The following is a 25001-nucleotide window of genomic DNA, read 5'->3' as shown; positions in this document are numbered from 1 at the left end:
TATAATACATAGAAAATAAGTTAATATGCATTTTTAAACACAATACTAATGATTTAACTTAGGAAGTTGTCAGTAGTTTATCAAATAAATAAAAAATGTTGCTTTATAAAACTATTTTTAACTATAAATAGTAAAACCAGAGAAACTGCTAATTTTGCAGTGGCCTCATCATTTTTTCCCCAGAGCTGTATTTACCTACCAGGTGGGTGCAGCAGTCAAACAATCAAAAGCTTTATGGAAATCAATCATATGACACACCCAAGTTAAATGTCTGCAAACAGGAGACTCTATCTGTAACTGTTCCAAGAGTTATTAACATTATTGATACAACGGGTGGGTCTAGTCCTGGATGCTGATTTTGGTTAAATCCACATTCCAGCCGTTGTCTATTCCACAAGTTACCACTGGTCTAAAGCTATGACGTTAAAATGCCTATTTACTCTGTTTCGTCTCACTGCGCAACCCACTGTCTCATCAGCCCAGCCAGGCAATTTATAAACTTGATGTCCACTATGAAAAGCATCTAGATATTATATCCCTTTTTATTCTAGCATTTGCTTTTCAACAGCAGATATTTTGTATAAATGTTGCTGTCTCTGATATTGGCCACATTGTAGTAACACTCCAGACTTCCTCTGTGGTGTTAACGCTGCCTCCAGACTTACTCTTTACCCACAGTCTCAACACCAGCATACTTTTGTTTGAATACTGAAATCTGTAGATAATGTTGACGCTGACCAGTTTTACTGACCCATGTGATGTGAACTGCAATAGTTATTATAGGTTGTCAGCAAAACCTCAGGGGGCCCTACTCATCGTGTGTGTTGTCTGTAGAGGTTATCTGATCATGTCGTCTGTACTGTAGGTCATAATGTATCTTCTGTCTTAGGTGATTGCGCCAGAGGAGATCATTGACCCCAGTGTGGACGAACAGTCAGTGATGACTTACCTGTCCCAATTCCCAAAAGCCAAACTGAAGCCTGGCGCACCCCTCAAACCCAAACTCAACCCCAAGAAGGCTCGTGCATATGGACCAGGTAATATATCTATATACATCAACTTTTATCCAAAGTGACTTTCAGTGCATTCATTTTTAGTATGTCTGATACCTGAGGAAATGTTACCCACAACCCTGGCATTGCGAGGAATAACTTCTCCAAAACGGCATAACATTACTAGGCCCAAGCTTAATAATGACACCTTTTAAGTAATACTGAGTGCCTGCCAAACACACACCATGTGGCGGTCTACACCGAGTCGACAAAACATTAAGTACATCTCCCTAGTATTGAGTTGCACCCCCATTTTTTTTTACCTCAACAGCCTCATTCATCGTTTAGCAGTCTTATTGCTTATGGGTAGAAGCTGTTCAGGGTTCTGTTGGTTCCAGATTTGGTGCACTGGTACGGCTTGCCACGCGGTAGCGGAAACAGTCTATTGTTCGGGTGGCTCGAGTTTCCTCTGACACCGCCTGGTATAGACGTCTTGGATGGCAGGGAGCTCAGCACCCGTGATGTATTGGTGCCCTACTCATCACGCTCTTTAGCACCTTACGGTCAAGGGCAGTGCAATTTCCATACCAAGGGGTGACGCAGCCAGTCAAGATGCTCTCGACGGTGCAGCTCTAGAACTTTCTAAATCTTTTCAGCCTCCTGAAGGGGGGGAAGAGGTGTTGTAGTAAAATCTTCACAACTGTTTGGTTGTGTGGACCATGTTAATTCTTTACCGGTATGGACACAGAGGAACTTGAAGCTCTCGACCCCGCTCCACTACAGCACCATTGATGTGGACAGGGTTGTGCTCGGCCCTCTGTTTCCTGTACTCCACGATCAGCTCCTCTGTTGTCCTGACATTGAGGGAGAGGTTGTTGTCCTGGCACCACAATGCCAGGTCTCTGACCTCACCTCTATAGGCTGCTCATTGTCGTCGGTGATCAGTCCTACCCGTCGTCAGCAAACTTGATGATGGCGTTGGAGGCAGCGTGGTAGATGTGGTGTTGGTTACCCTCACCACCTGGGGGGTGGCCCGCCGGGAAGTCCAGGATAGAATTTGTTAGCAGGAGGATTGAGGATTGGTTAAGGGAGTGAGGGAGAGGATTGTATAGCCGTGTAGGTGATAAGATCTAGCTGTACTTATTTATTTTTCTCCTAGTTGCAGGTAACATGCTGGTAAATGAGGTATAATCACCAGCCACAGACTCTCTGAATGTGCAATTTCTTGTTTGCTTTATGGGTCTATACGGCTTGTTTGAGTGTGTTATAATCATGAGGTATTCTAACTCAGGCAAGCAAAAAAAACTTGAGACTTCCTTTAACATTAGAGATCACCAGCTGTTGTTGACAGACGCACCCCTCCTCCCTTTGTCTTACCCGAGTCTGCCATCCGGTTTTGACGATGCAAAAAAAACCCCCAAAAAAACAGCAATCTGTATTAACATGTCCTCGTTCAGCAACGACTGTGACAAACAGGACATGAGTTCTTCAGGACCCAGTGATAGGATGGAACGGTGTTCGCCCAGTCTGTTCTCCGGTGATTGCACTTTCGCCAGTAGAACAGAGGGTAATGGTCATCTATTTGTTCGCCAACATAGTCAATATACCGGGCTTGCCTGGCTTTTATTTTCCTCACTGCCATTTCCTTATTCGAGTCCCGGGGATTAGGGCCTGGTCCGGCGCTGCAGATTCGTGTATGTAGAAGCTGTGTTCTGTGTCTTTGGGAAGTTATGGCGGAGATATTATTATGTACCAAAAAAAAGATCAGATCAGCTTACAATCACTAATGAGACTGATTCCATATGTGTTATTTCATAGTTTCCATGTCTTCACTCTTATTCTACAATGTAGAAAATAGTAAAAATAAAGAAAAACCCTTGAATGAATAGGTGTGTCAACTTCTGGCTGGTGCTTTACATAAAATAAATGGGGGGGGGGGGGGATTGGAAGTGATAAATTCGATCTGCTATAGTAAAGCTGATCTCCCCTCTTAAGGAAACACAATGGCGAGGTCCCCCTGTAAATTCCATTGCTTAATGCCAGGCTCATTCGTTACTGGACAGGATGGCCTGGATTCCCCATCTGATCAATAATGCACAGGCCGGCTATTGGTTCAGCAGCACTTTCCCTCCTTCCATCATCAGACAGGAGAATGAAAGTACCGTGATCTATTTTCCATCCATTCGGGTCTGACCATCCATATGCTACAGTATCAGACTCCATGGTCTCTGTAATCCTTGGACCCTGAAGTGGACATGCTTTGGCTTCCAGCTAATACAAGTCCTGGATTTCACGTTGCTTTTAATCTCATCACCGCCATCTTTGAAAGAGAACACACTGCTCTGTGACACTATTTGTACCCCGTTCCAAATCAATGTCATTGACTCTCAGCTGATTCTGAATCAGTTCCTGAAGGATGAAGACCTGCGGTACTACAGAACTCCAGAGACTGTACTCAATAACAATCTCCTGTATCTTCTACAGTAGAGTATCTGGCGTGTTAATCAGTGTTTTTCTCCCTCCCAGGTCTGGAGCCAGTAGGTAACAGGGTGCTGCGTCCTGCCATCTTCACGGTGGATGCGTTCAGTGCGGGTCAGGGACAGGTCACGGTTTACGTGGAGGACCCAGAAGGAACCAGAGAAGAGGTGAAGGCAGTTCCTAACGAAGGGAAGAAAACCTTCAGCGTCACCTACATACCCCAGGTTATGGGTCATCACAAGGTACAGTACAGCCAGTCCCTTTTGTAAACATTCATGCAGCTAACCATTACTGCTAATTGATCTTGTACCATTCCCCCACAACTCGGTCGGTCTGCTGGTCGTTAGTAGCCTACCAAACTAGCTAACTGCCTGGTACTCAGCACTCTACTGTCTCTCTAATCACTCTGACAGCAATGCAAATGTAATGTAAAATCTAATCAAACACTTCATGAGAGCCCATGAGCTCATGTTGCGTAACAGTTCTATAGGCTATGCAATTGCGTGAGAAAAACGAGTGATGGCCTCTACTAAAAAGAGGAGGATCCCATCACCTTTCTATAGACTTGGCCTACTATATTTATTTCTCAACTTTCCTAATATTAAGCACATTGCTTATCTTCACAACAGGAGTATAGCTGACCTGACTGGCATGAAAATGAACTACGGGAAAGTGTCCATCTGCTATTTAAGTGCATAGATGACATGTATTTTTTTTTGCCGCTTCCCAGTTTCGAAACAGGTGCATGATAATGATCCAGTATGTGTGAAGACCAGATTATTAAATCAAGAATAGTCAGATGGATGACGATATTATCATATCACTTTTGAATTATTATTGTAATCATAATCGCACACCTCGTAGCTTTACTCCATAGACCTATATGTTTTTGATAAGGTTTTGTATCACAACTAAAGTGACCAAATAACTTATTTTTTTTAATTAAGCACATTAATCCGCTTTACAAGGGGTTTAGAGCCTAACTGAGATACATAAGCAGAGTTAGTTTCAACTTTAGGGAAGATAATTATTCACTGTAAAAAAACTAATTTTTATAATTTAAGCATTACATGCATAGTCACATTTGAGGTTGCTTTTGATAATGGTGTTTTCCCGCTAATAGCTTACCATGTGCGTGTTGCTGCGCTTAAAATGTGAAGAGATGCATGTTAAGCTGAACTTTCTGATCTATTGCATCAGCCACATTGCGTAATCGATGTTTTTTGATGCTAGTATTAATTTGGGCACTATCGCATCCCGCTACTCTCCCAGACTATGTTTAGAATATTTATTTTTCACACAGAATAGTATAGGTTGACCTTTGTACTATAGGGGATAGTAGATTGACATAGGCTAGTGCTTTTGCTGTTCATTAGGCCTACTGCTCTTCTTGGCTGACAAATTCAATCTGGATAGTTCTTACAATATCTTCAATATGCACCTTGGAATTGGATTAAGATGTGTGTTGTTGTCCCTGACGTGTCTGTCTTCACTTGTAGCCTGTGAGAAAGACCTGATCACATGAGGTGCGTTGGAGCATGCAGCTAGGAGAAGAGAATTAAATTTAGCCCAAGGGCAAAAGGCATGGAATTTGTTTTATTTTTTGCGTTCATTAAGGCCACGCAAAGGGAATGCCGCCGGGAAATTCCAGGGATTATCAACTGCTTGTCAAATTGTGAATGAGAGACTGATGAAGTGTGTACAGCCTGCGCAAAAAAAACAAAGCAGAGATCATGCCTTTTGAAACAACTTTTTTTTTCAAATCCTCATTAGTTGCATCATTCAGCCTTACAATGTATTAAAAATCTGAACATGTAGCCCAACGTTTGTAGAACAAGTTACATTAAGCATTTAAGAATACCTATTTCTTTAACCGCTTAACACAGAATAGCCGCATGTGTGCACCCCCTCAAATCGTTTGGCCAAAATATATATTTTATTCAACTTTGTTCAACTGTATTCTTCATACTATAAAATAATGCCACTGAATTCTAAGCTAATCTTGTCTGCTAAATTAACTAGTGTAGCCCACAGCCATTTGGCACAGCCAGATCAGGACCTAACATAAGGACAACTCAGAGTATGCTATTCTGTTCTTCTGAAATAGACTACATTTTCTTCATATGTTTCTTTAGACCTGTCTAAAATAAATAATGGATTTATTGTGATGGTGTAGGATATATTACATGGATTTATTCGACTTTTTTTAAATGTAGATGTTCCAAGGTTTGCATCAGTGGCTTGTAGGCTGTGTGTGGAAGCCTGAAGATGTTAAATGTGATTGCAAATTACCGGGTGACAATTTAACTACCACAGTCCTAACCACAACAATCTTCACTCCATTTAGCAAGCTCTTGATTCAGTTCTAGAGTCAAGTTCTTCACTTGACCGGGAGCTTGTCTGATATTGTGTGGTAACTGTTTGACGGCATTACATACCGCTTCCATGATTTCTGACATGGTGGTTGTTGTTTGGTCTTGTCTAGGTGACGGTGCTGTTTGCAGGCCAGCAGATCCCCAAGTCTCCGTTTGAGGTGAGCGTGGACAAGGCTCAGGGAGACCCCACCAAGGTTACAGCTAAAGGACCTGGACTGGAAGCTATAGGAAACATAGCCAACAAACCTACTTACTTCGACATCTACACTGCAGGTTGGTTCTCCTCCCACAGCAGGACAATAACTGACCACATACGCTGCAGGTTGTTTAACGTCTTGTGTTTATTAGCATTTTGAAGTTGGTGCTTTGTAGACTGGTCCCAGATCTGTATGTTAATGGAAGAGAAGTGAAATCTAGGTGCTTTGGCTAAAGTATTGCTGTGTTCCTCTCACAACTAGGGGCGGGAGTTGGAGACGTGTCTGCTTTCATCAAGGATCCTCAGGGTAGACCGTTGGAGGCCATGATGGAGGATAAAGGAGACAGTGTGTTCAGGTGTACCTACAAGCCCACCCAGCAGGGTCCTCACACCATCACCGTCACCTTCGGAGGCATCGCCATACCCAAGAGTCCTTCTACTGTCAACATTGGACCAGGTGACCCCTAACCTAAGACTGGGGATGGGGGGGGGTTAAATAAATTACATGGATTGTATTCAGAAGGTTTAGATGCTGTTTAATTGAAGAGCTTTCTTTAGATTCTAGAACCCCCATTCCCCAGGTCTAACCTATATACAGAACTCTGGCTAGATTCTAGAACCCCCCCAGGTCTAGCCTATATACAGAACTCTGGCTAGATTCTAGAACCCCCCAGGTCTAGCCTATATACAGAACTCTGGCTAGATTCTAGAACCCCCCCAGGTCTAGCCTATATACAGAACTCTGGCTAGATTCTAGAACCCCCCCAGGTCTAGCCTATATACAGAACTCTGGCTAGATTCTAGAACCCCCCGGTTCCCCAGGTCTAGCCTATATACAGAACTCTGGCTAGATTCTAGAACCCCCCAGGTCTAGCCTATATACAGAACTCTGGCTAGATTCTAGAACCCCCCCAGGTCTAGCCTATATACAGAACTCTGGCTAGATTCTAGACCCCCCCAGGTCTAGCCTATATACAGAACTCTGGCTAGATTCTAGAACCCCCCCCAGGTCTAGCCTATATACAGAACTCTGGCTAGATTCTACAACCCCCCCCAGGTCTAGCCTATATACAGAACTCTGGCTAGATTCTAGAACCCCCCCAGGTCTAGCCTATATACAGAACTCTGGCTAGATTCTAGAACCCCCCCCAGGTCTAGCCTATATACAGAACTCTGGCTAGATTGTAGAACCCCCCCAGGTCTAGCCTATATACAGAACTCTGGCTAGATTCTAGAACCCCCCCAGGTCTAGCCTATATACAGAACTCTGGCTAGATTCTAGAACCCCCCCAGGTCTAGCCTATATACAGAACTCTGGCTAGATTCTAGAACCCCCCCAGGTCTAGCCTGTATACAGAACTCTGGCTAGATTCTAGAACCCCCCCAGGTCTAGCCTGTATACAGAACTCTGGCTAGATTCTAGAACCCCCCCAGGTCTAGCCTATATACAGAACTCTGGCTAGATTCTAGAACCCCCCAGGTCTAGCCTATATACAGAACTCTGGCTAGATTCTAGAACCCCCCCAGGTCTAGCCTATATACAGAACTCTGGCTAGTTTCCACTGAGCGGTCAGCTGCCTCCCTCACCTCATGTCTCACCACCTACAGTACTTCCCCCTCACCCTCTCGGGGGCGGTGACCTGGCTCGACTCTGGCTGTTAGGTAGCTGCTGGGTCAGGGCTGAGGGGATGGAAAGGTGTGATTAGGAAAAGATGAAAGTGGACAGAAGGGGAGCAGAAATCCCCCAACATTAGGACTAAAGGCGTCGGCATGCTTAATTTCGGCTGGCGCCTAGACAAACTTGGCTTACTGAACCAGTGGGCTCGCATACACTCTTAAAAGACCTTCGCTTAAAAAAGTGGCAATAGTTTATCCATTCAGTAAAATAACTCAAGATATGTCATTAATTTTGAAGTTTTGTGGCGGAGATTTAAGTGGTATGTCTAACTAAGCTGTTTTGATGCAGTATTTCTCAATTGGGGGGGGTTGCGTTCAAAAATGAGTCGTCTCTAGTTAAATGACAAGACTTTATTGAAGAATCCCCGCTGTTCACTAATCACCGACGAAGGGCTGTCCGACTCCGAACTTCGCCCTGCCTCCAGAAAAATGTGCCTAAACAAACTCTCACCGAAGTCCAAAACGTCACAAAAATGTTGTCAGAATATATGCATAAACTCTTTCGGCTGGGAAGCATGTGAAAGCCTCAAGCCAGGACATAGTGGACAGGGGAGCTGGCAGCCTTGTTCAGCTCTTCTCTCTCTTCCTCCTACAACAGCCTAGCTCATAAAACCCCAAAATTCCATCTCCCTGATGCAGCTTTTCCACGCCACACCGACCTCACGGCACAGTACAACACAGCGCCATGACCCTAAACCCTCTCACTTTACAGACCCACAAGTTTATTTTTTTTTCCCAAAACAAAGGTTTTGTAGTCGTTGTTTTTTTTTTATTCAAATGGTTAACTGAAACAGAGGCGGTTGTTGAATTGGAAAGTGAGCATCTATTTACTGTTTGTCTAGAAACACTCTCCGACTTCAAGGTTAGTCTTGGTTGGGGTTGGTCTTGGTTGGGGTTGGTCTTGGTTGGGGTTGGTCTTGGTTGGGGTTGGTCTTGGGTGGGGTTGGTCTTGTAGGCTGTCCCAAATGGCACCGTGTTCTCTACAGTACACTACTTTTTGTCCAGAAGTCTAAATGGAGAATAGGTTGCCATTTGGGGGACAACTGTTCTTTGGTCATGTTGATTATTAAGTCTGAATGCAGCCCCCTTCAACTGCTTGTGGCCTACAGTACAATCTACTCTGCCCCCCTTCATTCCAACTGCTTGTGGCTATTCCATGGCCAGGTGTGTTATTTCCTCATTAGTTTAATTTACAAGTAAGCCGATAAAAGGTCTAGAGTTGATTTCAAGTGTGGTATTTGCATTTGTAATCTGTTGCTGTTAACCCTCAATATGAAGTCCAAAGAGCTGTCACTGCCAGTGAAGCAAGTCCATTAGGCTGACAAATCAAACCAACCCGTCAGATGGGAAACTTCAAACTTGAGGTGTGGACAAATAAATTATTTGGTACAGTCTTAAGAACACGCTGATCTCAGGAACGCCAAAAGGCCCGGAACACCACTGAAAACAACTGTGGTGGATGACAGAATAATTATTTCCTTGGTGAAGGAAAAAAAAAACATTCACAACAGTTGTCCAGGTCAAGAACACCCTCCAGGAGGTAGGATTATCTGTCAGTCAACATTGAAAAGAAGACTTCACCAGAGTAAATGCAGACCGTTTACCACAAGATTTAAACCATTGGTAAACCTCAAACAGGACAAATGGATTAGTTTCCCAAACAACAACGTCAAAAAAAAGCCTTAAGTTCTGGAACATCCTATGGACAGATGAGACCAAGATGAACTGGTACCAGAATGATGAGAAGGGAAGTAACTGCTCATGATCTGAAGCATACCACATCTGTGAAGCATGGTGGAGATTGTGTCATGGGCATGTATGGCTGCCAATGGAACTGGTTCTCTTTGTATTTATTGATGTGACTTCTGACACATTATGCTGATGAATTATGAAGTGTTTAGGGCTATTATTTGCTCAGAGCCAAATGCTTCAAAACTCACTGGACGGCGCTTCACAACAGTGCAAATGGACAATGACCCGTACTGCGAAAGCAACACAATACTTTTTATTACTTTTTAAAGGCGAAGATGTGGAATGTTCTGTAATGGTTAAGTCAATCACTTGACCCAACTCCAATTGAGCATGCATATCACTTGCTGAAGGCAGAACACCCCAATAACAAGCAGGAAGTGAAGACAGCTGCAGGAAAGGCCTGGCAGAGCATCACCAGGGAAGAAACCCAACATCTGGTGATGTCCATGGGTTCCAGTCTTCAGGAAGTCATTGACTTGCAAACGATTTGCCACCAAGTATTAAAAGTCACAATTTAATTTATGATATTAGTCCAATTTACTTTTTAGCCCCTGAAATTGAAGAGACCACATATAAAATGCTCTAATTCCTACAACGTTCACCCGGTTTTGGAAGTAAATACCCTCAGATTAAAGCTGAAAGTCTACGGCGTGGTGGCATACAGAGCCAAGATGATAACATGGTTAATGTCCAGATATTAATGGACCTGACTGTGAATAGAGTACAGATACCCAAAACTGCCTAAGTAGTACTTTTAAAGTATTTATTTTACTCTAGTACTTTACACCACTTGTCTTTAGCACAGAGGACTTATTCACTATGATGACACTACTGGGAATACATGAATGAATAAAGAAATGAGTTTCAGGGCTGAAGTGATTCTTGTATTAAGTCTCCTCTGTTTTCTGGGTTTCAGCGTCAATGCCAGGGGCTTGTCGTGCCACAGGACGTGGCCTCCAGCCCAGAGGGGTGCGAGTGAAACAGGTGGCTGACTTCAGAGTGGACACCAGGAACGCAGGAAGTGGGGATTTAAAGGTCACAGTCAAAGGACCCAGTGAGTTAACAGTTAATACATGGCTCTCATTTTTTATTTTAATTAGACGTTTCATGACCCCTTTTAACCAGGAAGTTCCGTAGAGGTCAGACCCACTTGATTTTCTTAATCTCCTTCCTCCACCGATCCCTCTTCATCCATCCCTTCTACCTCTCCCCTCTTCATCCATCCCTTCTACCTCTCCCCTCTTCATCCATCCCTTCTACCTCTCCCCTCTCCATCCATCCCTTCTACCTCTCCCCTCTTCATCCATCCCTTCTACCTCTCCCCTCTTCATCCATCCCTTCTACTTCTCCCCTCTTCATCCATCCCTTCTACCTCTCCCCTCTTCATCCATCCCTTCTACCTCTCCCCTCTTCATCCATTCCTTCTACCTCTCCCCTCTTCATCCATTCCTTCTACCTCTCCCCTCTTCATCCATTCCTTCTACCTCTCCCCTCTTCATCCATTCCTTCTACCTCTCCCCTCTTCATCCATTCCTTCTACCTCTCCCCTCTTCATCCATTCCTTCTACCTCTCCCCTCTTCATCCATTCCTTCTACCTCTCCCCTCTTCATCCATTCCTTCTACCTCTCCCCTCTTCATCCATTCCTTCTACCTCTCCCCTCTCCATCCATACCTTCCACCTCTCCCCTCTCCATCCATTCCTTCTACCTCTCCCCTCTTCATCCATACCTTCTCCTCTCCCCTCTTCATCCATTCCTTCTACCTCTCCCCTCTTCATCCATTCCTTCTACCTCTCCCCTCTTCATCCATACCTTCTACCTCTCCCCTCTCCATCCATACCGTCCACCTCTCCCTCTCCTTCCATACCGTCCCTCTCCATCCATACCGTCCCTCTCCTTCCATACCGTCCTACTCCACTCAGCAGGGGTCTCCAAACCTTGTCTAGCATATTTTTTGTAGTGACTGGGTGGTATTGATACACTTCACGTGTAATAACTTCACCATGCTGCTTTTATCCAATAGGTGCCCTTTGCGAGTCATTGGTCTTTGTGTTTTGAATCTGTCTGAAATTCACTGCTTGACTGAGGGACCTTCCAATTATCTGTGTGGGGTACAGAGACGAGGTAGTAATAGAACAGTTATCAAATGCTATTGCACACAGTCCATGCAACATATTATGTTACTTGTTAAAACAAACGTTATCCTCTTGAACTTCAGCCTTTCCATAACAAAATGGTTGAGTACTTAAGACATTTCAGATTTAGAATATAAAATAATTTGTAAACATTTCTAAACACAATTCCACTTTTTACATTATGAGGTAGTGTGTTAGCCAGTGACACAATCTAAATGGAATCCATTTTAAATTCAGGCTGTAACCCAAATAAATGTGCAAAAAGTTGGTGTGTGTGTGTGAAGGCACCAGTTTGTCAGGTTAGCCTACTTTGCGGTTAACATTTAATTGAATATTTTGGGGGATAGTCTTAGTCTGTTTTGTGGGTAGACTATCGTTTGCATCGCTAACTGGCTACATACGGACTGATAGACGGCGCTGGCTGGCTACATGCCAATCCAGCTGGAAGTCTGTCAGAAATCCTCGACCGTTGGGCTGCTAAACCTGGTCCCAGATCGGTCTGTGGTACAGCCAGTACACTAATGAGTCCGACCGGCGCTAGAGAAGCTGGACCCGGTCAGTCAGACACCGTTGCACTGTGGTACCAGAGACCTGGCTCAGCTCATTAATCACTGTGACACACATAAGATGCTGCTACCAATTTGGATGTATTCATCCTCCTCTCCCCTGTAACTATTTCCCAGGTTTGTTGATGTAAATGACTGTTGTCAGTCAACTTTAACTGGTTAAATCAAATAGATCCACCACGATGACTACATTACCAGAACCCAGCACCTGGACTCTGGCTTCTGGGCTTGCTAGCCTGGTCCATGACTTCATTCCTTCACCCACCATGGGGCTTGCTAGCCTGGTCCATGACTTCATTCATTCACCCACCATGGGGCTTGCTAGCCTGGTCCATGACTTCATTCATTCACCCACCATGGGGCTTGCTAGCCTGGTCCATGACTTCATTCATTCACCCACCATGGGGCTTGCTAGCCTGGTCCATGACTTCATTCATTCACCCACCATGGGGCTTGCTAGCCTGGTCCATGACTTCATTCCTTCACCCACCATGGGGCTTGCTAGCCTGGTCCATGACTTCCTTCATTCACCCACCATGGGGCTTGCTAGCCTGGTCCATGACTTCATTCCTTCACCCACCATGGGGCTTGCTAGCCTGGTCCATGACTTCCTTCATTCACCCACCATGGGGCTTGCTAGCCTGGTCCATGACTTCCTTCATTCACCCACCATGGGGCTTGCTAGCCTGGTCCATGACTTCATTCATTCACCCACCATGGGGCTTGCTAGCCTGGTCCATGACTTCATTCCTTCACCCACCATGGGGCTTGCTAGCCTGGTCCATGACTTCATTCCTTCACCCACCATGGGGCTTGCTAGCCTGGTCCATGACTTCATTCCTTCACCCACCATGGGGCTTGCTAGCCTGGTCCATGACTTCATTCCTTCACCCACCATGGGGCTTGCTAGCCTGGTCCATGACTTCATTCCTTCACCCACCATGGGGCTTGCTAGCCTGGTCCATGACTTCCTCCTCATTCACCCACCATGGGGCTTGCTAGCCTGGTCCATGACTTCCTTCATTCACCCACCATGGGGCTTGCTAGCCTGGTCCATGACTTCATTCATTCACCCACCATGGGGCTTGCTAGCCTGGTCCATGACTTCCTTCATTCACCCACCATGGGGCTTGCTAGCCTGGTCTCTTCCTAGATCAATGCCTCATTCACCCACCATGGGGCTTGCTAGCCTGGTCTCTTCCTAGATCAATGCCTCATTCACTCCTAAATTTATCTTCAGTCATTCATAAGACACATTGCCTGGGTCAAGGCAGGAACATGCTTAGGCACGGGATTGGTCATCTTTGTGGCAACCTGAGGAATCGATGTGTAAGACTAATCAGGAAGGCTAAGTCTGATTTAATAATGTTACCTCTCTTTCTGATTGTAAGAGGAATCTAAGTTCAGAGATTTGAGTTTTTCAGAAGGATTTCCTCCTCTCTGACCCAACAAATGAATTCGGACTCTGACCCCATTATGGACCAAAATGCACTTCATCATTTTATTTCACAGAATGTTGGCATTGTGGCAATTCACAAAAAAAAGTCCTTGATGCCTTACTTGCTATAAATAACAAGACATCCACAGGCTCTGACCAATTGGAGCCGGGTCTGCTCAAGTGTGCTGGCCCGACCCGTATCTTAAAACTAATATTTATCAGGAAATATTCCTTAAGTATGGGGAAATGGCTCCTGTTGCCACTCCATAAGGGCGGGGATAGTAGTCTCATCTCCAGGATTTCATGTCTAGCTGAGATTCTCCAATCTTTGGTTAATACGCAACTTTGCGTTTTTTTTAATCTGAGCATGGTATTTTTTTTATGTAGAACAATTAGTGTTTAGGCCAAGGCACAGCACTACCACAGTAACCACAGGAGTAGTTCATGATATTATCAATGCTTCAGATGCTAAAATGAATTGTACTTTCTTGTTTGTGGACCTGTAAAGTGTTTGACACAGTTGATCATGCTATTTTATGTAACAACAACGTCCTTCGATTTGGACTGGGCATCTAACTCCTGCTCGTGGTTTCATGGATTTATCTTAGTGACAGAACTCAAGCCGTCGTGATTGATGGGGTTATGTCTGAATTTCTTTAAGTACTTTGAAGTATTTCCACAGGAGTTGATACTAGGATCTGTTCCACTATTTATATAAATGCTATTGGTCAATCTGGTTCATCTATATGCGGATGATACTGTGATGTATACTATGGCCCTGACTGCTGGCTGTGACAAAGCTACAGTCTGATTTTTGCAGCAGTACAGGAAGCCCTTAATGATTTCTAAAGCTCGTGCTTTAATAGGGTCAAAACTAAACACTGTTCAAGTTCTCGTGAGATTGTCTGAGATGGATTAGATCAGATGTTTCTCTAATCAAACAAATACCTTGGTATTTAGATTGCTATAATGTTTAAAACCAAACAAATGAGCATGTTAAGAAGCTAAGATTTTATTAGAGAAACAAATATGGCCTCTTTCTAGTCAGCAGGAAGCAGATTGTGCCGTCAACCTTTCAACCTGTTGTTATGGTGATACTACTCTTAAACCCCTGGATGCTGTTTATCATAATGCCCGTTTTATCACAGTTTAATTACTCATCACTGTTTTTATACCTAAAGGTTGGCCGGACCTCTTAAGTCATGTAGATCACATCATTAGGCTCTTTGTTTACAAAGCCCTGCTTCATAAGCTTCCCACTTACCTAATGTCACTGATACAATTTTAATTTACCAAACCCGTTCACAGGGTTAGGTAACTTTGGGGACTCCTTCGGTGGTACATCAGTCTTTAATGTTTGCAATCTCCAAAATATATGTTTTGATTGGATGCTTTGAAGTCCCTGGGCCGGTTCAGACGGTTGAGTATTGTTTTTGTTATGAACAATGTTTGTTTTAATCGACTCTGTTTTTGTATCTTAATGTGTATTGTCTGTCTATGCTTGTTTATGTCTTGTGGAAGGTTCATTTGTAAAAGAGACCTTAGTGTTAAAATATGACTCCTCCGGTGACATAAAGGTTAATAATTCTCCGTTCCTCTCCTCAGAAGGTATGGAGGAGCCGGTGAAACAGAAGGAGTCTGGTGACGGGGTGTTTAACTATGATTATTACCCTCACATCCCTGGGAAGTACACGGTCACCATCACCTGGGGAGGACAGCACATCCCCAAGAGGTGAGATGACTGGACCTGGTGCTCTCTACATACTGGACCTCAAACTTTCACTTTCCCCTTCTCTATGCTTTTGGTTTGTTCATCTAAAAAAACTGAAGCTCCGTGTTAGACTGTCGCCTGACATGTTGGAGCGAAGTCGGTTCCTTTGGGTCACGTATGAAGACTAGAGCTGTGTTTGGTCATGTGGTGGGAGGGGTCTGGTCTATCCATGGCTCATTGTTCAGTCTCTACATGTTGGTATGAACTCACTGTGGTGGTAGCTAGGGACTTAGGAGGTAGAACGGGGTGACTAGGGACTTAGGGGGTTGGGGTAGAAGGTGGTGGCTAGGGACTTAGGGGGTAGAACGGGGTGGCTAGGGACTTAGGAGGTAGAACGGGGTGGCTAGGGACTTAGGAGGTAGAACGGGGTGGCTAGGGACTTAGGGGGTTGGGGTAGAGGGTGGTGGCTAGGGACTTAGGGGGTTGGGGTAGAAGGTGGTGGCTAGGGACTTAGGGGGTAGAACAGGGTGGCTAGGGACTTAGGAGGTTGGGGTAGAGGGTGGTGGCTAGGGACTTAGGGGGTAGAACGGGGTGGCTAGGGGGTGGTGGTAGCTAGGGACTTAGGGGGTAGAACGGGGTGGCTAGGGGGTGGTGGCAGCTAGGGACTTAGGAGGTTGGGGTAGAGGGTGGTGGCTAGGGACTTAGGGGGTAGAACAGGGTGGCTAGGGACTTAGGAGGTTGGGGTAGAAGGTGGTAGCTAGGGACTTAGGAGGTTGGGGTAGAGGGTGGTGGCTAGGGACTTAGGGGGTAGAACGGGGTGGCTAGGGGGTAGAACGGGGTGGCTAGGGGGTAGAACGGGGTGGCTAGGGGGGGTAGAACGGGGTGGCTAGGGGTAGAACGGGGTGGCTAGGGGGTAGAACGGGGGGCTAGGGGGTAGAACGGGGTGGCTAGGGGGTGGGGGCTAGGGGGTAGAACGGGGTGGCTAGGGGGGTAGAACGGGGTGGCTAGGGGGTAGAACGGGGTGGGGGCTAGGGACTTAGGGGGAGGAGTCTGGGATGGTGTGTGCTGGTAGAAACGGTGAATGGGGACCCATGCAGCAGAACGACATCCAGTGTGTCATCGTTGTGGCGTTCGCTAACTTAGCGCTGTGTGTTAGCTACCGTAGCGCCTAACATAGCACTGTGTGTAACGTTTTTGTCTCCTCACATTTCCCATCACCAGGGCTAGGCTATGTCCCCTGAGAAAGAGACTGTTGGTCACAGACCGATTTAATTTAACAAGCAACCCTGGAAATTACAGTTTCTGTGTGTGAGAGCTGGTTTCAGCATGAGGATATTTAGTCATTTTTATGCCACACTGACGACGGAAACATCTGATATTCTGTTACTGAAAAAATAATTTACTCTGTCACAGTTCACTGTGAGGGGAGTTAGTCTCTAACGTTTATGAAGCATTAAGACATTTTCCATATCTTCATCAGGGTTTACTACAATGGGGATTGGATTCCAGGTCGTAATGCAGTGTTAGGCGAGGGCTCTGGTAATGCTAATACAAAGCTTGGGAGACTGTTTAGGAAAGGGCTCTGGTCTGTTAGTGCTAGGCATGGTCTACTGGTATTACCCCCATGCTGTTACCATGGTGTTACTAAGCATTGAACAGGCTACCAGCTGACCTTGTGTGTGTGCCGGTGCTCTCAGGACCAAATGGCTCTCTCAATGGGAAGATTCACCCATTTTTATTTATTTTTTGTGATATTGTTTTTGGGCACCTCCTGAGTGATGTTCGGTCATTTAATGTTTTCATGTGTATACGAGCTCTTGATCAGAAACTAGGGGATAAATACAGTCGGTATGATGCAAAACTCTGTTTTCTGTATTTTTGATGATTCTTTTATCTTAAACTTGATTGCTGACTTGCAAAAAAACATTTTGGGACTAAATCAAGTGGTCTAATGTAACAAAAACAATGAGTTTTTTCCGAGTGAAATGTTCCTTTTATTTTTTTTAAAGGCCTTAACCACAGGCCCTTTAAAACCATGTCATGTAGGGGGTCTGCCTGGCTACTGTACTGCCATAACATGAGAGACGGATTAGCTGGTATTACCTCCCAGACAGACTGGGGTAGTCTGTCTCTGCATTGAACAGGCTCTGTTAACATGCTATAGAGCCCTCTGCTCCCAGCATTACTCACTGTAATGGCTGTCTACCCCCCCCCTCCCACTAACTACAGACCTTTTTTTTAAAGGCCATATTCTGAAGACAATCCTTTCTTGTTTCTTGTGCAGAAAGACACCACTGTACTCGGTAGCGCTGGCAAGGCGAAGGAGACATAAAGCACATGGAAATGAGATACTACATGCATGATTATAGGTTTCAATTACCCTCTCTAGAGGTATTTTATTACCTCCCCCCTCCCCAAACTCTTTGGAACATATGTCTAACTGTTGTCTCTGTCCCAGTCCGTTTGAGGTGGGGGTTGGTCCTGAGGCGGGCCCCCAGAAGATCAGGGCCTGGGGGCCAGGTCTGGAGGGAGGCATGGTGGGTAAATCTGCTGACTTTGTGGCGGAATCCATCGGCACTGATGTGGGAGTTCTAGGTAAGGACTGTTGACGATGCGGTTTTTGAATTAAGGCTGTCGATTTGTGCTTTTGGTCTGTAGGTCTACTGCTAATGTGTTGACGTTGGTTGATTTAAAAAAAAAAAAAAAAAAAAAAACATTTTTTATTTAAACTGATGAAGAACAGATGTTCTATATCTGCTTGATGCAGCTCTCCCCCCCCCCCCCCAAAAAAAATATCTTTAACAAAGCTTTCAGTGATGCACATGCAGCGTTCAGACCAACATGGTGTTTACATTCCCTATATCACTCATCTCATATGTATATACTGTATTCTATACCATCTACTGCATCTTGCCTATGCCACACGGTCGTCGCTCATCCATGTACATATTCTTATTCATTCCTTTACACGTGTGTGTATATGTGTATTGAACAGCTAATATATATGGTAGTTGTTCAATTGTTAGGTTAGATTACTTGTTAGATATTACTGCATGGTCGGAACTAGAAGCACAAGCATTTCGCTACACTCGCATTAACACCTGCTGACCATGTGTATGTGACAAAATAACATTTGATTTGGTCTTTGTAATAGAGCTAATAGCCATTCTACCGTCCCTCTAACAGGCTTTGCCATCGAGGGCCCGTCCCAGGCCAAAATAGAGTGCGAGGACCAGAACGATGGTTCATGTGATGTGAAATACTGGCCGTCGGAGGCAGGGGAGTACGCTGTCCACGTGATGTGTGACGACGACGATATAGAGGACAGTCCATTCATGGCCTACATCGTCCCCGACAACCAGGACAGCAACCCCAGCTTGGTGAGTGACGTCACTCTTCCTGTCTCCGTAGTGAGAAATTAGAGGACCTAGTACAGAGCCCTGGGGGACACCAGTAGTGTTACTGTTAGTATCTGCTGCTACAGTAGCATGTCTGTGATATTGTGATTATGTTTCAGGTGAAGGCCTACGGTCCAGGCCTGGAGAAGAGTGGCTGTGTCATCAACAAACCGGCAGAATTCACCGTCAACACTAAGGATGCTGGGACAGGCCCCCTGAAGATCTCTGCCCAGGTAAGACAAACCTACACACGTATGTCTACACGTGTACGTGTATACACACACACACACTAGTGTTAACTATGTTGTCTCTAACCCACAGAGTGCAGAGGGCGGTCCCCTCGACGTTAAGGTGAAGAGAACTGGAGACGGCGTCTATGCCTGTTCCTACACGCCCGTCGACGCGGTCAAACACACGGTCGCCATCACCTGGGCAGGAGTCAGTGTACCCAACAGTCCCTTCAGGGTAAGACCACCGCAGGACAATGTCCCTGACCAAAACTTAACCGCTCTGGAGGGTAATAAAAACCTTAGACTAAAACAACCGCTGTCTAGTTACTAAAAGGAGGGATGACCGTTACATACCCACAACCACTCAGGACAATACCACTTATCGTAAACGTTCCCTAACCGTTAGGGACTGTAATCTAACCGTGACCACTTTGGAGAGTCCTGAAGCTCATCTAACAAGTCACTCAGGACAATACCACTTACCGTAAACGTTAGGGACTGTAATCTAACAAGTCACTCAGGAGAATACCACTTACCGTAAACTTTAGGGACTGTAATCTAACAAAGTCACTCAGGAGAATACCACTTACCGTAAACGTTAGGGACTGTAATCTAACAAGTCACTCAGGAGAATACCACTTACCGTAAACGTTAGGGACTGTAATCTAACAAGTCACTCAGGAGAATACTAAAGATGAACCTAAGCCTCTCATTCTGATAACCACACTGAGGAATATTGTAAATGTTTTGGTCAGTAACACCGCAGAGACGTATAGCTTCTGAGTAATATTGTTGAACAACTTTGGCCGATATTAATCATTTCAGGGACATTTTCTTACAATGATCAAACGCGATGTGATGACTTGTCTATTTTTCTATACTTTCACACAATATATTTGGTGTTTTATTTGTTAACAAACACATTTTCTATTTCTGTAACTACTTAATCCAATCAACAGAAGCACGTACTAATGTCTTAACAAGCTCGTTATTTTAGTCACACCTGAGATTTTTTTTTTTACTTCATTCGTGTCTGTTGTCGAGACTCGTGTCTTTCTATCCACTGTTTTTGTCAAATGTCTCAATGTTGATTTACTCGTTCAAGAAACTCAACCCATCTGTAAGGAAGTTGTAAATCCTTCGGTCGGTATATCTAGTTGTCTCAGCATGACACTATGCTGCCGGTCGGTCTGACTCGGGGTCGGTTAAGATCAAATTATTATAAATCAAAATAGTATGCACTTGATGCAGCCATAATATTCTTTTTTTGTTGTTTTTTAAAGAACCAATATCGTAGTATTTTTATGGATAACATAGGCCTACCAATTTGATCATCATTCTGCAGCGAAGACTAGATAAAAAAATAGCGAGGCCTAATACTGTTTTGAGCAGTGATTGTAATGTTGTTAGTGGGCTTTTGTAACAATTTTGAAATAAAGAAATGACATGATCAAATCAGACTTCAGGTTGAACCAGAACTCTACTTTTTTAATATTGCCTTCACGTCAGTCGACCCCCTCTGTGTGCAACGTACGTAGCCTAACTGAAATCAGGACACTGACTTCAGGTAGATCATACAATCGTGTGTATATAAACTATTTTTGGGCGGTGTGACTTTCCATTGTTTTGTTGTAGTTTGCAGGCTGTGAGCTTCACCTGTTCCTGGTTCCTACAGTTATTGTCCTAAACATTTTTTTGTTACTGTCAATTCTCTTGAACTTAAACAGTTTTGTGCTACCCCAACCTGGGTAGGTGTCCTTTCAGAGGTGTTCGGGTAAAGCAGGAGGTCAATTTCCATTTGGACCTTGTGTAAAATTGAACAAGGAACTGTTGTTCTTGTGTAGGTGAAGGTTGGGAAGGGTAGCCATCCTCACAAGGTGAAGGTTTTGGGTCCAGGAATAGAGAGGACAGGACTGAAGGCCAATGAACCCACACACTTCACTGTGGACTGCACAGAGGCTGGGGAAGGTAACACACACACACACACACACACACGCCGACTTGAGACAATTGTGGGGAAGCATTGGAGTCAACATGGGCCAGCATCCCTGTGGAACGCTTTCGACATTTTGTGTAGTCCATGCCCCAACGAATTGAGGCTGTTCTGAGGGCAATGGGGGGGGGGGTGTTACTGAGTATTAGGGAGGGGTTCTTAATGTTTTGTCCACAGTGTATTTGTGTCTTCCAGGGGAAACTCAGTGTGTGTATACATGCGTTTCAGGGGACGTGAGTGTGGGTATCAAGTGTGACGCCAATATAATCAGTGATAAAGAGGAGGACGTGGACTTTGATATCATCCCAAATGCCAACGACACCATCACTGTGAAATACATCCCTCCTGGAGCAGGACGACTCACCATCAAGGTCCTCTTCACTGACCAGGTAGGTGACTGATGGGGACACAGCCGTTTATTATGCTTAGTTCCCATTGGCTTCTTTATGGCAGGGCGCCACTCTTAGGATCCAGATTAAACTTAGTCTTCCCTGTGGCTCAGTTGGTAGAGCATGGTGTTTGCAACGCCAGGGTTGTGGGTTCGATTCCCACGGGGGGGCCAGTACAAAAACAAATGTATGAAATGTATGCATTCACTACTGTAAGTTGCTCTGGATAAGAGCGTCTGCTAAAATGACTCAAATGTAAATGACTAAAGGCTTAATCTGGTTACAGGAAACCGGCCCTTAATAATGTGGAGAATAATAACCCGTTCACTTGTGTTAGTGTTTTAAGGTCAAGGTTTGTTTTGAGTTGTGGTTTGTTTTACGTGTGTAAGATATATATGTGTAAGTAAATGTTCCATCCTGTGCAAATAGGTTTCGTTCAAGTTTTTTCTGTTTTGTAGGAGATTCCCATCAGCCCGTTCAGGGTCAAAGTGGAACCTTCCCATGATTCCTCCAAGGTCAAGGCTGAGGGTCCTGGAGTTGCTCGTTCAGGAGTGGAGTGTGGCAAACCGACCCATTTCACAGTGCACACTAAAGGAGCGGGCAAGGCCCCCGTGGACGTCCAGTTCACCGGTACTGGCAAGGGAGACGCCGTCCGAGACTTTGACATCATCGACAACTACGACTACTCTCATACCGTCAAGTATACTCCAATACAACAGGTAACTGACTACTAACACACCAAGTATGCTTCAGCAACAACTGTTGAGGCAAGGCAACCAGACATGGGTTCAAGTAGTATTTAACATCTTTCGTAACTGAGTTTTACTCTGGCCTGTCTGGATTGCCATTGAGTGTTCTGTTGGTCAGCTAAGCCAGCCAAGCTCAATCAAGCACAGCTAAAGTAATTTAAACTATTTCAAATAGTATTTGAACCATCTTTCTGTCAACGTTATTGTGCATTATAGAATGTCCATCCTTTATTTAGTGGTTCTTCCAGCCAGATAATAGTCCCACAGTGGAGCTGTTATAATACCCATAAAACCTAGCTGTCAAACAGGGAAGTGGTTCCAATAGTTTTTCCACCCTTCATTTTTCCCCATAGAGGATTTTAAAAGCACTTAAAGATGAGGGCTCTGTTTCGTGTAGTTTTACCCTGACGTGATATTTTGATAACTACGTAAATCTCTATAGGACAATGTGCCTTATCAATATGTTCGTCCATATTTACTCTCCGATTAAAAAAATAAATAAAAATGCTAATTAGCATCAAAGTCGACATCATGCAAAACTACAAATCCCAGCAAGCTCCTGCACGTCGTCTCTAGCTGACACCTTTGCTAAACAAGTGTTGTGTCCATTTAAAGATGATACCAAATCACCAAGGTATTTGTAGTTCTTTATAATTACCACATTTGCAGCTAATTTGGATTTTGTTTTTTTGCGTATAAATGCAGGTGAATATATTGATAATAGTCACCTTGTCCTAAAGATTTATAGGCTCATCAAAACGTCACACCAGGGTAAGTCTACATGAAACACAAACCTTATTTTACGTGTTCCTAAAATCCCCTATGGGGAAAAATGAATGGTGGAAAAACTATTGGAACCACTTCCCTGTTTGACTGCTTGGGTTTTATGGGTATTATGACTCATACTGCAATCAAATCACATTTTATTGGTCACATACACATGGTTAGCAGATGTTAATGCGAGTGTAGCGAAATGCTTGTGTTTATAGTTCCGACAGTGCTGTAATATCTAACAAGTAATCAAAAAATTCCACAACAACTACCTAATGGATTAGGGAATGGCATGAGAATGTATAAATGTATGGATGAGCGATGACAGAGCGCTACTGTGGTACACTGTAGTATCCTGTCTAGGGACAGGCCTCTTTTTACCAGACATTCTTCATCTGTGATCCTCCAGTATAGGTAAACAATCAATTAACAATTTGTGTCGCTCTGTGTGTCTAGGGAGAGATGGTAATCATCATAACGTTTGGAGGGGATGTCATCCCCAAGAGTCCCTTTGCTGTGGGAGTGGCGGCTCCTCTCGATGTCACCAAGGTCCAGGTCAACAACCTGGACGGCAGTAAGTAGTGTTAACCTCTTACTGGCGGACACGAGCTTCCTCCTTTATCAGCTGAAAGCTTCCCAGCTGGTGTTAAGCAGGCAACGGGCCTCTATGGTGCGATGACGGATTGCCATTTCCGGAACAGTCCTTTTCCTTAACCCCTTCCCTACCGCTAGTGGAGTTGGAAAATCGTTACCCGTGTGCCTTCGTATGATCATCTTGGTGGCTTTGCGCTTTAGGACTGGTCATCAGAAAAGGCTATGTGCTGAAATGTTGACCTTAAACTATATCCCCCTCTTTTGTTTGTTCAGGAGTTGAGGTGGGGCAGGACCAGGAGTTTGTGGTGGGCACCAAGGGAGCGGGAGGCCAGGGTAAACTGGACGTACAGATCAGCAGTCCTAGCGGTAAGCATGTCCCCTGCGTGTTGGAGGCTCAGCCTGGGAAGAAACCAGAGAACAGCACAGTGAAGTACATCCCCAAGGAGGAGGGGCTCTATGCAGTGGAGGTGAACTACGATGGACACCCAATCCCAGGCAGCCCCTTCCCTGTGGAGGCCACACTGCCTCCAGATCCCAGCAAGGTACAGCTGTAAACTGATGTACAATGTAATGACCTTGTAGTTTCATGATTGATTTGTTTTTTGTATGTATTATGGATCCCCATTAGTTCCTGTCAAGGCAGCAGCTACTCTTCCTGGGGTTTATTATGGATCCCCCATTAGTTCCTGTCAAGGCAGCAGCTACTCTTCCTGGGGTTTATTATGGATCCCCATTAGTTCCTGCCAAGGCAGCAGCTACTCTTCCTGGGGTTTATTATGGATCCCCATTAGTTCCTGTCAAGGCAGCAGCTACTCTTCCTGGGGTCCATCAAAAATTAAGGCTGTTATATACATTATAATACAATTTTACAACAGATTTCACAATACATAGTGTGTCCTCTGGCCACTACACTACGACAACACACAATCTCTGTATTTCCCTGTCTTAACAGTCCCCGCTGTTCCATAAGGTGTATTTTTACCTGCTTTTTAAATCTGATTCTACTGCTGCATCAGTTACCTGATGTGGAATAGAGTTCCATGTAGTCATGGCTCTATGTAGTACTGTGCTCCTCCCATAGTCTGTTCTGGACTTGGGGACTGTGAAGAGACCTCTGGTGGCATGTCTTCTGGGGTGTCTGAGCTGTGTGCCAGTAGTTTAAACAGACACCTCGGTGCATTCAACATGTCAACACTTCTTAAAAAAACAAGTAGGAATGAAGTGCTCGCTGACAGTGGTGGTTTTGTCTGTCCCTCCCTCCAGGTAAAGGCGTTTGGTCCGGGTCTGAAGGGAGGTCTGGTGGGTAACCCTGCTGAGTTCACCATTGACACTAAGGGTGCAGGGACCGGTGGCCTGGGCCTGACTGTGGAAGGGCCCACCGAAGCCAAGATCGAGTGCTCTGATAACGGGGACGGGACATGTAGCGTGTCCTACCTTCCCACAGAGCCAGGAGAGTACCTGGTTAACATCCTGTTTGAAGAGACCCATATCCCAGGGTCCCCTTTCCACGCCGACGTCAACTGCCCCTTTGACCCCACCAAGGTAGGGATATATTCA

At 44.8% G+C, this 25001-nt stretch overlaps 1 protein-coding gene across 2 annotated transcripts in view; it reads left to right on the top strand.

Annotated features, from left to right (window-relative positions):
• flnba (filamin B a) overlaps positions 1 to 25001 on the top strand; it is a 103770-nt gene that overhangs the window by 33462 nt on the left and 45307 nt on the right. For both annotated transcript variants that reach the window (XM_045705699.1, XM_045705698.1), the window contains exons 4-19: positions 890 to 1037; positions 3519 to 3712; positions 5956 to 6118; positions 6304 to 6498; positions 10387 to 10524; positions 15215 to 15341; positions 17779 to 17915; positions 18507 to 18700; positions 18838 to 18951; positions 19040 to 19183; positions 20793 to 20916; positions 21170 to 21330; positions 21789 to 22049; positions 23307 to 23424; positions 23718 to 23986; positions 24708 to 24986. In XM_045705699.1, the coding sequence (XP_045561655.1) occupies positions 890 to 1037; positions 3519 to 3712; positions 5956 to 6118; positions 6304 to 6498; positions 10387 to 10524; positions 15215 to 15341; positions 17779 to 17915; positions 18507 to 18700; positions 18838 to 18951; positions 19040 to 19183; positions 20793 to 20916; positions 21170 to 21330; positions 21789 to 22049; positions 23307 to 23424; positions 23718 to 23986; positions 24708 to 24986 (2766 nt within the window). The remainder of the gene's footprint in view (positions 1 to 889; positions 1038 to 3518; positions 3713 to 5955; positions 6119 to 6303; positions 6499 to 10386; positions 10525 to 15214; positions 15342 to 17778; positions 17916 to 18506; positions 18701 to 18837; positions 18952 to 19039; positions 19184 to 20792; positions 20917 to 21169; positions 21331 to 21788; positions 22050 to 23306; positions 23425 to 23717; positions 23987 to 24707; positions 24987 to 25001) is intronic.

The sequence above is a fragment of the Salmo salar genome, chromosome ssa22, assembly GCF_905237065.1.
Source record: "Salmo salar chromosome ssa22, Ssal_v3.1, whole genome shotgun sequence".
NCBI lineage: Eukaryota > Metazoa > Chordata > Actinopteri > Salmoniformes > Salmonidae > Salmo > Salmo salar.
Note: the sequence above shows the minus strand (reverse complement) of the source record. Positions and strands in the feature narration are given on the sequence as shown.